Below are 14,455 nucleotides of genomic sequence, written 5' to 3' on the forward strand. Positions count from 1 at the left end.
CTGTTATGTTTAAATTTTCATTATCTCTATGGAAATTACTGGGTAAAAAACAATAATTTTCTCCTGAGTTGCATATGGCCGACAACATCCGTCCCCTGTAGCATACCCAGCTTTATTGTGTATTTTACTTTATTTAGGACCATAATTAATAAATTCAAAAGGAGGATTAAATAAAAAAATAATTGGCCAAACATTTTTTAGAAACATGTTTACTGAGAAATTAAGTAGACTTGTTTTTGCAGCTTGAGGAGTTGCCCCCTGCTGGCCATTAGAAGGAATGCAGGTTAAAGGCACATAGTCCTTTCAAATATGCACTATATTGTAAAATGATTGTTAACAAATATCATATATTTTTGTGGATACTACTTTACTGTGTCATTCTACAAATTACAATCAAATTTCATATCACAGTAACATGGATGTGTTAAAACATGCATGCATTTATTCAGCAATCTTTTAGTTAGCATCCACGTTAAAGGTGAAAATGTCAAAGTACCGCTGAGCACATTTCACAACTGACATTCCCCTTTGAGCCAGTCCTTTTAGGGAAAACACTCATTACAGTACATAGTGGAGGTATGCAGGAGTGTTTTTAAATTCTTGGACCTGAAGAAAAAAATCTCTCTCAAAAAAAGGAAAGGAAAGCAGCAGATAAATTATCTGAAAGGAGCCAGGAAAGGGCATTCACACACATATGTGCACCGAGAGAGGGTTAGAAGGTGAGATAGATGGAAAAGGAGCACATAGTTTATCCTGAATAGTTTCTCTCTTTTATTACTGGTGTTGTTATTGCTGTTGCATTTGGACTGCTGCAGTTAATTTTCATTCTTATGACCAATACAGTGGAAAGAAAGTAAATTTCTCTCTGCCCTCCGTCTCGCACAATCGCACACACACACACACACACACGTCTTACTTGCAGTACGCACCAGCATGCAAAGATGATAGGGTCGTGACCTTTTCTTATCTCTCAGATGTGGGTTTAGGAACTTGGGTTTAGTCTAATTAGAGTCTGTGTGGTGATGTTAGTAGGCTAAATCACAGGATCGGGGTACATGCCTCGATACGGAGTGTAAGTGTGAGATTTGCAGGTTTTGCTCCGTGTCACAGAACACTTTCAGCTTCACTGAAACGGTTTAGAGCAGCAAGTGGTTAAAACCTACTTTCAAAGCCTGCACACCGACGCACATCATTCCTTAAGACCTGCTTGTTGTGACAGTAAGATGAGACACTGTTAACATAGCTGTGTGATGTATGTGTAGTGCAGCTCTTTGCCAGTTGAGGACTTTTGCAATGCCGCAGCAGGCGTTATGTCATGGCTCAAAGCAAAGAATTAATTTGGCTCTTTGGAGGCCTTCTCTGAGTCCCCCGATAGCTTCTCAAAATGAGGACAGCTGGTGAAGAAGGTCACCGAGTGCTGTATTTTAAGAAAGGCAGAAATGTGTGCATGTGGTTTGTTGACAGATGACTGGTCTTCAGAGATGAGATACAGATTTAAAAGCTGGCTGGAGAACTCTAGCTCCTGCTGGTTAGGGTGTCCAAACCGAAGCTGGACCACACGTACATAAATGTGATCGAGCGTGAGCACACAGAGCATTTGATCATGGTTGCTTATGATTTCAAAAGAACTATATCTTTTAACCAGACCTGGAATTTACTTGTCACCATAGGAATTCCAAATTTTGATTATCCAAAACTTCCCTCTCCCAAATCCATTAAGCCTGAGGAGTAGATTTCAATCACGTCTTCTCTCTGTGTACTAAACTCCTGTGATTTCTCCTCTGCCAGGCTGATAAGATATCAGCTGGAAGCCACAGATCACAAGAAACTCTGAAAATACCACAGTTCTCCCTCCTTCTTCCCTAATCCATCCATCTTTCTGTCATTCATTCATAGACTGTTCCTTTTGGTAAAAGGAAACGGCTGTCTTCATCTCTCGTCTCATCACTCTAACAGACGGCCCTTTGCTTCTGATTACACGCACACACCCCCGCGCACGCCATGCGCTCACATGTTTCTCAGAAGTGGCTGGCACCCTTCAGACTTCTCTGCCCTCTGCTCCCACCTCCCCGTTCTCATGAACCAGGGTGTCATCAGATGGGAGAAAAGATGACAGATTTAATCAGAGGGTGTTTGTGCCTCAGCAGGCAGGGTATAAAAAAAAGACTGCACATGCACAAACACACATGCGAGCACACAGGGCGAGCAGGCTGTCCCACCCCTAAGTAGGTCATGCGCAGTGAAGAGCAGGAGGGGGGGGAGCCGTGGTGCATCTTTAGCCATCTGGTTTTGATGTGTTGGATGGCTGCTCTGTGAGACCCACGGAGAGAGAAGAGAAAGGCAGAGAAAGAAAGATTAGAGTGAGAGAGGGATGGAGGAGCCAGGGAGGCATCTCTCTGAGAAGGTGACCTTGAAATGCTCTGCTTGGTGGTGCGGGGGGAGCAGGCTCTGTTTTGCCACTCAAAAACATCAGAAAGAGACAACTGCAGAGCTTCCTTAATTTCAAACAATGAGGCACAGATGCAGTTGAGTTACCTGGCTGATAGATTTTTACATACAGATCTGTAACAACGATCATTTCAACTAAATGGAGAGAAAAAAGTGGTTTCTATGCATTAAGCATCATCGGTCTGTGAATTTCAGTGGAGACAGGTTAAAATCCACCCCTAAAATTAGATAACTAAGTTTAGATAACATGGCAGCAGACTGAGAAAGTGAGCTATTACTACTGAATACCAGACATCTATTTTTGCAACTTAATTTACACAGCACGTAGAGCTGGGCGATATGAGATTTTTTTCATATCACGATATGTTTTTTTCATTTCAGGCGATAACGATATCTATCACGATATAAGCCAAATAACTATATTTGTAAGATTTAAATGTGCCGTTGCTCACAAGTAAAATGTGAAATAATCAGCAGCTTGTTTTTATTTAAATATTTATTTCCCATAATAAGTTCAACAGGGTAGATGTACTTAAGGAACATGAGACTTTTTCAGATAAATAAAGGCAAATATTGCAAACTACACAAAAGGCAGCCGCTAAAGCGTTTAAGTTTCAAAACAGAACAAACAAAAACAGACTAAATTGTCAATTCCACTTAGAAACAAAATATTAATTCTAAAAATAAATCTTAGTTTGTTTTACAGAAGAACAGACAAAACTAACTTTTGTCAGTATCAAATAAACTGAGAACTAAAAGGAAATTCTCAATCTCTCCTTGTTGTATAGCTGAGCTTTTCAAACAGTTTTAACAGTTACTTTAGTCTGACAAAAGCCGAATGACGAATTAGCGCTTCCAGTCAGAGACTGAGGCTACGTCCACACGTACACGGGTGTTTTTGAAAACGGAGATTTTCCGTTTTCGTTTTAAAAAATAATCCCGTCCACACATAAAGGCAGAAATGAAGGAAAACGCTGCTATGAACATGCCAAAGCAGCAGGTGGCGCTAGATTCCTAGCCGTGCAGAAATGTTGGCCAATCAGAAGTCTAGAAGCCTCGGTGGGAAAAAGTAAACAAAGCTGGGGCATAGAAGCAGAACCGAGTCGTATGTGTGGAGGGACAGTAACTGTGTGTATATGTAAGCATTTAAACACTGCAGAGTAGAAGTAACAGTATTGTAGAAATTCATTTCACCGAAACAATAACGTGGCGCACAGTGTGACGCATGCACCAGTTTATTGTATTTCCAGACTTGCTTTCGGCACAATTTACAGTGCACGCTACTCTGTTTTTTGTCAGACTTGAAATAGCCGAAATACCTTCACACTACGGAACTTCTATGGCTCTTCCGTTCGACAATCTCTCCGGCATTGGAACCGTCATCTGTTTTCTCTTCGGTCACGCTCGGTAGATTATTCTAGTCGGCACACTCATTTCCTCCATTACGCGCTGGCTCCATTACCCAGGGCAGCTGTGGCTACAACCGTAGCTTGCCTCCACCAGTGTATGAATGTGAGAGTGAATGAATAGTGGCATTGTAAAGCGCTTTGGGTGCCTTGAAAAGCGCTATATAAATCCAATCCATTATTATTATTATTATTACCCACTGCCTGCTTCCCAAACAAACACACGTGTGGCTTGGCACTTGTGCTGTACGTAACAAGTCACGCGACGTGACGCTGCGGCTGTGATTGGTTCGGCTCTGCGCTACTTAGTTTGGATTGGCTGACCTTTTTTTTTAATTTTTTTTTTATTTTAAGAGGACAAGAGCGGCGAAGTCTATCGCGATAGCTTAATTTCTCTATCGAGTAAAAGTTATATCGCGATACATATCGTTATCGTTCTATCGCCCAGCTCTAACAGCACGGGGCACTGCAGTAAGCTTCTGCAGCTCTGTTTGCAACTTTTACCATTTAATGTGTTGTCTCAACTAGAGTAGACGTAAAAAAAAAACACATTTTCAGTCCCAAGATTTTAGGATTGCACCCAAAATTAGTGCCCCTAGGTGTGATAAACATCCAGAGACTAAACAAAATAATATCAGTTTAATTTATATTATGGCGATGCTTCAAAGTGCTGTGAAGGCGAGCACTTTGTAACAATCAGGTTTTCTCATTTAGCTATGAAGGGCTCTCAAATGAAATGGATGTGCCATCTCGTGAAGTGGAGAGGGCAGAAAATTGTAAAGTCAAGAGAAGCATGGGAGTCCTTGACCTTCATCCGGACTCCTCCGCTCTCTCCGTCTCTCCCATTCTTGGCTATTCTTGCAAATATTTTTTCAGATATTCATTTGTGCAGTTTGCCAGCTGTGAATTTTCTGGTCGCCGCTATAATGACTGTATGTCTGGGGATTGGGGGGGAAGGGGGGATGGAGGGGTGTACTGCAGGTGAATCTATCACAGGAGAGTACGGCTTTGTGTTCAGCAGTTTATTCTGCCTGAAGTTCCTGCAAGATGAATATATCTCTCAGTTTTGTCGCAGCAATATTTGCTTCCATTCATTCAGGTGAGAGGTGCATTTGTATTTTTTTCTAGTTAGATGCTGGATGCTGTCAGTCTGTAGTGGGGCCCCTCATTCACTCAACAGCAGGGACCAGTATCTCTAAGACAAAATATTGATCCCTGCTAAGTCTTGGTGGGACTCAGGTACTTTCGATCTCGCATTGTGCTGACGTGACTGTACCGAGCTGTGAGACTTTGACACCATTCATCTTAGCAGCGTTTCTTTTAATTACTGCTCTCCCGTGGGAGCCAGCCGAGTAGTTAAACAGAAATCAGCATTACAGCAATTATTGGCTCGCAATGACATGAATACAATCTTGTCATCTGTAATCATTGGGGGCGTCTATGCCTCGGAGAAAACAGCTTCTCCTTTCTGTTTCTCAGTGAGGGCAGGGCGGATACAGTACATGGATATTGTCGGGATCCTGGTCTGCCTCAGCAGATCAAGGTGCCTATTCAGTGCAGAATGTCACGGTCCCTATCTGATGTTCAGCATCGAGCCTTTTTGTTCAGGCTGTGTTATGGAAATAGGCATGATTCATGTTATTATAGTCTTTAGATAAGAGGCATGGAAATAACTGCAGCACCTATTGTATCCAAGCACTTACAATCCAGTGTAGACACTGATTGTTAAGGTTGCTGTAAAGGGTGAAAACTTTAAAGCTGCTCTAATGAGGTCGCTCATACTGATAACCCCGCAGAGAATTGTTATGCAACTTCCCCTCAGCTCATCCAGCTCATTGTTTTGGTCCCACAACATTACTGTTTGGTTCACCCTAGCCGTGATCTGCAGCATTTCCAGACAAGTAGGTCAAAAAAAATCTCCACTGTACACCAAACAGGAAACACAGAAAGTTAATGAATCTCTACTGAAAATATATAAAAATTAAAGAAACAGACTTCTTCCATTTTGTGACATCTCCAGAAACTTTAGGAGAGACCTATTACTCTTCTTATTTTCAGTAATATAGTATCATCTCAGGCAAAGCAATCCCATCCACCTGCTGATCAAACCTCAAAGAGCTGTAGGTCGAACTCGGTTGGTGGTTTCTATTCATCTGCAAAAATGTCACAGTCCCTAGCAAGATACTGAACACTACATTGCTGATAATTGTTATCTACTCTGCACTGCATGTGGAAAAAACAAGTTGGCAAGATGTGTAAAGGGCCATATAAGAACCAGTCCATTTACCAGAATTGGTTGTTGGACCACACTGACATCATTAAATTTTCTTCATTTACGGATTCTTGGTTGATGTTTGATTTTCTTCCTCTGCAGTTACAGAGCGATCTGGACCAGGAGTACCAGGACAAATTTCGCCGGCTACCTGTGGAAATCCAAGAGTTTGTTCAGGACAGCAGCAAGGCCAAGCTGAGCGACGACAGCATCCATGGAAACCTCGTTTCCTCGTCGACAGCAGAGAAGCTGAACCACAAGGCGTCGCAGTCAGAGGACGACACGGAGGAGGGGTCGTCGGAACGAGTCTACGAAACCCCGCTCTAGAGGTTTAACCTTGACCCTTTGGGACACTGACTGGTGGACGTGGTTATGGACACAGATTCTAGGATGAGACTGCCACTTTGGTCCTAATTGTAACCAGTGGGAGGATTAGGTCAAATCTGAGCCTGAATTGGTGAGTAGCGGTCCTCTCTGCGTAGAGTGCAGTCTTGTCCAGACACCTGTTTTTCATGTAAATAATAACCTTTTGTGTATTTGTATGTTACCTGTACGTTGTCGTCTCTTTCGGTACGGCCACAGGAGGTGTTAGGAAACACTAACTATTTGCAGGAAATAACTTACTTGAACTATTGCACAGAGAGAGAGTAGTTTCTTTTTATTCTTTTTATTATCACGATGTTTGCAGTAGTGCTGATCAGAGAGGCGTGTCGTGCCAAGGGTTGGTATTCACTTCACAGTGGATTTTAAATGGAGTGTACTGTAAAGAAGTCATTATATATCCAGCCTTTAAAGCTTCCGTCTCTATAAGATTTAAATTCACCTTTACATATTTGCACTGAAGGCTCACTAAACCCTCTCTTACTTTAACCCAGAGGCACTGGTGGCTTGCTGGTTCTTGAGTTTGTTCTCACAGAACTAAGCCTATGCGTTGCTGCTAATTTCCTTTTTGTTTTGTTTTTTAAAATAATTTCTTTTGGGGTTTTTTTTTGTGAAATTTGGAAATATTCTTAAAAAATTATCTGCCATTCTTTCTTTGTTCTGCCTCGTATTTGTTTTGGTTTTTTTTTAACAAGTTTGTGGACGATTCTGTCCAAAGAGGACAAGAAGGGAACGTTTATTTGTACAGTGTCTGCATGTATTTGAACAACTGTAAATGTTAACAAGTAGCTCTGTAGCAGAGATGTTTATTAATGTAAATCTATTTTCTCTGAAACATTTAAACTTAACCTGCAAAACAGTGGGCTCAGTGTGGCTTGATGCATCACTGCGGAATAAGCTGAACAGGACTAAAGTAAGTAATGACACACCCTGTTCTCTAGATGCAACGCTAGCCGGCTCCTGCTCACAGATTGCTCATTGTATTCTTTACCTTTGCCCCCTTGACTAAAACAAACCAGGACATTCAAACAGAAGAGGATCCTGTTGTAGTTTGTTGAAGCGGCCTTCCTCTTAACTGGTTCCCTTTGTACTTACAGGGAAACCTTGTGTGCACAATACACACAGAGAATGCTCACAGAAAATACGTCCCCCTCGGGCATCGTCATTATTTTTATTATTATTTACCCACGATTGGAGTCTAAAGCGGGGAAACTGTGGGGAAATGGTTGCATTATTTTCAATCAGGTGCTCAGTTTATATCTGCAGAACACCAGCGTTAACATGAACCTATGAATAACTGGACTCCTCCCCCCTGTAACATGTGAACTGTGCTAATTCATTAAGTTTTTTTTTAAACTTTCTTCCGCCCAGTGCCACCATGGGTGTGCCATTTGATATCGAATCATATTTCAGCTGATTTTCCTTTTAGAAAAAGAGTTGAAAGTGAAGGATTGCCTGACATGTAAGTACAAATACCTTCTTTTTTTTTTTTAAAGATGATATCGATGTGAGAGTCCTGTGCCTTTTGAATGGGTTTGCCTTGTTTGATGTTGAATGTGTGAAATGCATCATTGTTAAAATTGCCATTATATAATAATATATGAAGCTGTCTGGTATTGAATAGACCGTGTGCACTTTTTAGTACAGTACCACTACTGAGTAATGCTTGTAATGAGAAGTATTTAACATGTGACTCATAAAGGCAAGAGAGACATTTTTTGTTTTCTTTTATGTCTTGAACCACTTTATTTAACAGACTACCCCCCCCCCCCCCCCCCCCCCTTCTCATCAGTGTATGCACTCTGGAAATGTAAATGTACGTATGACACGAAGGTTAAAACATGAAGCTGAGAAAAAAAATCTAGTGTAAAGGGAACTTGCTTGTAATTACAATAAATGTGGCTATTATTGTACTTTGCTGGAGTGGAGTTGTGTGTCTTTTGATTTGTTGTGCTGAACTTAATATTGTGTTGGTTTGTTTTTTTATTGTTACATCTTACAGATTTCATGTCTATGTATGTAATGTGTTACAGTTACATACATTATATTAATCCTTCCTGGTTTCAGTGGTGAAACCAATCCTGAGTTGGTGTTTTGGGGGGGGGATTCCCGGTAGTTACGTTTTTTTCTTGAAGTGTCTTGAACCCACAGTCCGTAACTCAGCAAAGGCAAAAAAAGAACAAAAATTGTGTTGGAAACAGCTTAATGGTGTCACTGCTTTCTTTTAAAAGATGAATCAGTGTCTGAAACCCAGTTACAGAGTATGTTTGGAAGCATCTGTGACGGGTATTTGTGCACTGTAGGCTGGTGGGGTTGTCACACTCAAGGTAATGGGCAGGCAGGGGAAGCCTTGATGACCTGCTTCCTGTTATCTCCCAGGTAACAACACAGCCTGCCTATAAATAGACTGTTCACTTCCTATTAATGGCATTGTAATGAAATTGGCTTCAATTTACCTGCTTCAAAACAATAAACTCAAAATTGTATTAGAAATCTGGTATTGATTATGTCACAATTGAAATAAGAACTAATACAGTCTTTTTCTTCTGTCCTACATGGAAAATACTTTACAAGACAGCCTTGCTCAGTGCTACTCAGAGACACCATGGTTGTTGTGGTAGGCAGTGGCCGTTATCAGGTACCTGATGCTGCAGGTTTAAAAAAATGGGCGTATCCACAGTGACATTAACCACTTGTTTTTGAACCTACCTTGAAGCCACGGCTTGATCATTATAGCTATCGCTATTTACAATTTTGAGCAACACAAGTTGAGGAAGTGGTGGTTCTAGCTAGCTCGCCCTAAAGCGTACCCTGCTCTGTTGTCTATTTTACTTTACGTGTGGCCATAAATTGCAAAATAAACATCCCGTTGCGTTAAATAAGAATTTAAACCAGATAGTGAGCTGATAAACACATCAGGAAAGTGTTAGCTGAGATCACAGATCAACTGAACAGTAGGGTAATTTTCCCAAACACGGCAATAAGAGCAGTTGCCACCTGCTGGCCATTTGAAATAATGCAGGTTTAAGGCAATCTTTTATGTACAGTTTATATCTAAAAGCAGTGTCTACATAACAGGACGTTTTTGGCAGTGGGGGTACCCGCAGTTTAGGAACATCTCTGAAGTAACCCTAACAGAAAACCTGCCATGGCTGGATAACAGGAGAAGTCATATAGAACTATTATGCAAAAACATGCATAGTAGGGTTGCATGCATGTAGATGTCCATAGCCATGTTTGGATCAACACCCATCTAGTTTGACTTTTCCTCTGCCTCAAAAGTCAAATGAATCTTAGGCTGCATCCATAGACCTATGGGCAGAATTATTATTGTTTGCACTTGGATGCAACTGCAGTAATATCTAATCACTCCATTTCCTGAATGTCCAGTGGTAACACTTATTTTTTCATCTTTAGCACATTTACAAAAAAACAAAACAAAACCAAAAAACTTGTTACACATTGTGTGAGCGTTGGTGGAGTCTCCCGTGTGAGTCTGTGTACGTCTGTGCTCACTGTGTCAGTGTGCTTGTGTGGGTGACTTTTCGGCTGTCTCTATTACATTTGTACGTGCTGCCAGTGTATGTGTTTTCCACACTACATAAATACTGTGCCCTTCTTAGTCTCAGCTCCACAGCAGAATCCCCACAGGCAGCCAGAGATAAGACAAGCCTAGTCGTCCATAACAACCACTGTGACCATTCAGAGGCCTCGGTGCATGTCGGCAACTAGGAAGTGAGCTAATTAACCTCAAGTTCAGGACGGAAGGAGAGCAGCTTTTTAATAAGATTCTCTGGGTTATAAAAACAGAGACGCCCCTCCAAACTCCCAGGAATAATATCGCTCTGCGTCTGTCCATCTGCTGCGGGGACGAAGAGAAGGAGGAGGAGGTGTCCTGTAACACCAGGACAGAGAGGAGAAGACCGCAGGATGCTGGCTAAGGTACACTGAGCTCTCTCTCACTCACTCACACACAAACACACACACATACATAGTTACATAGGCACAAAAACACAAGCAGAAACTGATGTGAATGTTTGAGTGAGCGAGTGAAATGCTAATCACTGACTGCCTCCACTCCTTGGCCCCCAAATATAATCTTAGCTCTCTCCACTTTCCCTCAACTATCATAACACAACCTTAATCCCAAAGTTATGAATGTAATGTTAACACTGAACTTTGCCTTAATCTAGGCTGGATCAAATTCGGATTGTGACTCTAATATTATCCGTACCATTGTTAAACTATCAGACCATGTCCTAAAACCTAAAAATGTCCCATTTAGAGGGATGAGGAAAGACACAGTGCCCTTGGTTTGCAGGGTTTTCCTCACTATACTTCTGTCATCATTTTTGGCCCATTTAGTCTCTGAAGCTCAGAGACTGCCGACTATTTTTTCCTCTAATGATGGAGTGGCTGTAGTTGCTTTTGTACCATTTAGGAGACTGATTGTCATACAATAATTAATTTTGAAAACAGTGTCCACTTAATGGGTCCTTGGAGGCAGGAATAGGCCTCTGAAAGCTACCGAAAGTGTCCTGTAGCTTTCTTAAACTTAACCTTAAAAATAACCTTTTTGATATTGTCTTCGGTTACACTCTTCACATCTTTATTTGAGTCAACTTTCTTCTTACTGCTGCTTGTAAACAGAGGATTTAAATAAGAGGTGGATGGAGCTTCTGTGTTTACAGTCAGAGCTGTGTGTCTGATCATATTAAGCCCATCCCCTCTTCCTTGACATCATACACAGCAAAGCATAGAAAAAACTTTGTGAAATAAAGCATATAGAGCACTTTGAAGCCTCAACTTTTGTCCCCCTGGGATTGCTTACATACTTACATCTAAATTCTGAGCTCATTATTTTAGACTTTGGTCATGTTTAATATGACCAGTCACCATTGCAGCACGTTATATACATATACATGATAGAAAATAAAGAACGGCATAATATGAACCCTTTTACAGAAATCCTGCATTATAAATCGGGAGGATGTTTTGACATAAGTGGGTTTGGGGATTGTAAGGTGCAGTATTTTTGGAGCTGCATTACCTCCATACTAAGCACTGCAAGTCATGACATCTCAAATAAAGCCGTCAAAGGAGTGTATCTTGTGCACACTAGCAATATTTTTTATGTGCATGCTTGCAGCTGTTTAGAACCAAAATATATTATAAAACATGTAAACATTAAATCAAGAAAAATCCCCCAAAAGCTTTGTTCTCATGTGACTGAATTTGTTTTTATACAGTCTAATGCCATTTCCATAGCTTTTATAATGCAGTGCAAAGAGATTTGGTGTGCAGCTCCATAGATGTTCAAAAAACGAAGTTAAAACTATAGAAATATGTATATATATATTTTTTTAAATTGCAGAACTGTAGCATCAAACACGAAGTAGTTCAGCAGGATCTGGTGTGAAAATGAATAGTGGATGATATCTAGACAACAGCGTCACAGACTGCAAACATATTTCCAGTTATTCATAGTTTATGTAAACCTAAAAATAATATCTTAGAAAAGACTGTTACCGTACATGAAAGTGGTGCCACTATTAAAACTAAGTGTCATAAAGTTGCTGTTGTGTCTTTAGGGGAAGCAGGCCAGCATCACTGTGACTTTACAAAGGGAGGAGGGGGGGGGGGCACTGTTTGTCTTTATCAACGCATGGCGGCTACAGTAGTCAGCTGTTAGAAAACGGGGGCGGAGCTGGATCTGGTTCTACCGGATGACTCACTCCGTTAACCCAAAGCACACTCATTCACTCATTTACACGCACGCCACCGCGCGATCGCACACGCACGCACACACCCATTCGCGCGCAGGCACGTTAGGTGTGAGTGCAGTGTGTAGTGGTGGGTGTGGGAGGGGATGGGGAGGGCTGCCCGTCTGAAGAGGGGTTCCTAATCAGCGCGCATCAGCACCGTTCATTCTCCACTGGAGGGCGAGTGGTACAAGAACACCGGGACACTCCGGCGGGAGGGAGGCAGAGTAGACAGTCGGAGGGAGACGGGATAGAGCAGCAGCAGCTGGAAGACACGCAGACAGGCGGAGACAGAAAATCCCTACCCGGACCCTGCACAGCATCATTTTCTCTCCGCCGTCGGATTAAACCCCCTCTCCATCTCCAACCGCGAAACCACGTAAGAAACACACATAAAGCTTTCTGATTGCTGCCGAGAGAACAGTCAGAGTTTACCGCGTCTTAGGTTAAGGGCTGCTCGGTTAAACGTGCACCAGACTGAGTTCAATTTAATGTGTTTGTTTTGCTGCCAGACGGACGCTGGACCCTTCATTAAAACTCCATCACGCTAGCTCTCAGCGGCACTCTCCAAATCCTGCTCTCATCAGTCAGACATCCTCTCGCTGCCTCACTCTGTCAAACACACATACACACACAGCTGGAAGCAATAGCATTTGCTAGCTAGCTAGGCAGACGCATTTAAATAGACCTTTTGGTTTTTATTATCGAATTCACTCCAGCTTTGCTCGGTGAGCTCTCTGCTAGGTGAATACGGGACTGCAGAGAGCCGCCGCGGCTTGAAAACCTGATGAAATGCGGGGCTTATTGACGTTTCCAACGGCTGTGAGGCTAGCCAGCGGAGCTAGCTGTAGCGGGACAGAGCAGAAGCCAGCCGATGACAAGCACAGTGCACACTGCACAGTGGCCATAAAAGTCAACCAACAAACCCGAGATTTTATTTCTTGCATTTACTCTAATGGGTGCTTTTTGGTTTATTGCACTACATATTTGGAGCTTAATGCCCTGCGAGATTTGTATGATAATGTAAATTTAACATGCAGAACTGGTGCATTCTCAGTCTGTTTGCTGCTAGTGTGGTAGCTGCAGCTTGCCATGCATGCATCCATCCCAGCTTTGCAAGGTGTCATTGATTCACCGTTACGCCAACTAGAAAACAGTGTTTTTCGTGTGCCCGTAATGCCAGTGTTTAATCAATCAGCACAACGGTGTTAAAGTATCATAAAAATAGTTGCATGGGTGATCAAATGTCATAATTTGTGTGTGAAATCATTCACGGTGTGCTCTTTGGATTTTAAACAATCTATTTTTGATAGGGGAAGATGTAATCAGCAGCTTTCCTTGAAACCAGAGCAAATGACAGCCGAAACTCAGCAGGTTCTTCATTTTCATTTCCAAAACCAGTTTTATCCGTTACACCCCGGAGGCAGAGTGATATTTGTTCAGGAATAACATGTGCCTGTGTGTGTGGAAGGGGGTGAGGTGTGGGTGTGTGTGTGTGGGGGGGGGGGGGGCTGTGTAGACTTGTTTGCACCGTATAAAGTATTATTTTCCCCCTAACATTAACTTAAGAATGAGTGTAGAAACAAACTTGTTGCATCAGCTGTTCCCCCTGCTCTCACCAACTTGCTCTGCAGCGCTTATTTGCATACTGCATCCGTTTTCTTTTTGGGGGGGAAATTGCTGCACAGGTGTCTACTAGTGCATATTAAATCGACCATCAAGATAGCTGTGGTCAGGCAGCAAAGAGTGCGTCAGTCCCCGTTATTGTGAAACCCTCAGAAGGTCGCCTCCCACTCCCTCCTTCCAGGCGACGTCCTCTGCAGCCTGTGAAACATCGCCTCCATTATGTAAAGAAAAACAAATTCTGCTCTGGCTTATTGACACTGCCACATAAACGTTTGACTGGCGATTACGGAGGCAAACATTACCCTCTCTCGCACAATAACAATCCCTTACCTGAGGCTTAAACCCGGACTGCGAAGCATTTTGATGAATAGAGGTGGACTAAGAAGCTTAAGAGTTTGGCTGCATCGTCACAGCTTGCGGGATAAACCTTGTTATATTTGCAAATTCTTCACTTGATCTAAATTGTTAACCATCATTGTTAGTTTTACCGATTAGAACAAAAGTGACTCCAGTTTGCCAGCTTCTGTTATCACTGGTACTCTTTAACGTTTATCAGCCTT

The 14,455-nt window shown here is 42.1% G+C and overlaps 2 protein-coding genes across 5 annotated transcripts in view; both read left to right on the plus strand.

The window, feature by feature from the left end:
• The window catches only part of plcb1l (phospholipase C beta 1-like), a 129,627-nt gene extending 122,261 nt beyond the window's left edge, over positions 1-7,366 (plus strand). For both annotated transcript variants that reach the window (XM_004542152.4, XM_004542153.4), the window contains one exon: positions 6,229-7,366. In XM_004542152.4, the coding sequence (XP_004542209.2) occupies positions 6,229-6,461 (233 nt within the window). In that variant the 3' untranslated portion in view covers positions 6,462-7,366. The remainder of the gene's footprint in view (positions 1-6,228) is intronic.
• Positions 7,367-12,267: 4,901 nt separating this feature from the next.
• Positions 12,268-14,455, plus strand: part of plcb4b (phospholipase C, beta 4b) — a 73,996-nt gene continuing 71,808 nt past the window's right edge. For all 3 annotated transcript variants that reach the window (XM_004542148.2, XM_012916600.2, XM_076873721.1), the window contains exon 1: positions 12,268-12,648. The gene's annotated coding sequence lies outside the window, so the exon portion shown is untranslated. The remainder of the gene's footprint in view (positions 12,649-14,455) is intronic.

The sequence above is a fragment of the Maylandia zebra genome, linkage group LG15 (assembly GCF_041146795.1).
Source record: "Maylandia zebra isolate NMK-2024a linkage group LG15, Mzebra_GT3a, whole genome shotgun sequence".
NCBI classification, from domain to species: domain Eukaryota; kingdom Metazoa; phylum Chordata; class Actinopteri; order Cichliformes; family Cichlidae; genus Maylandia; species Maylandia zebra.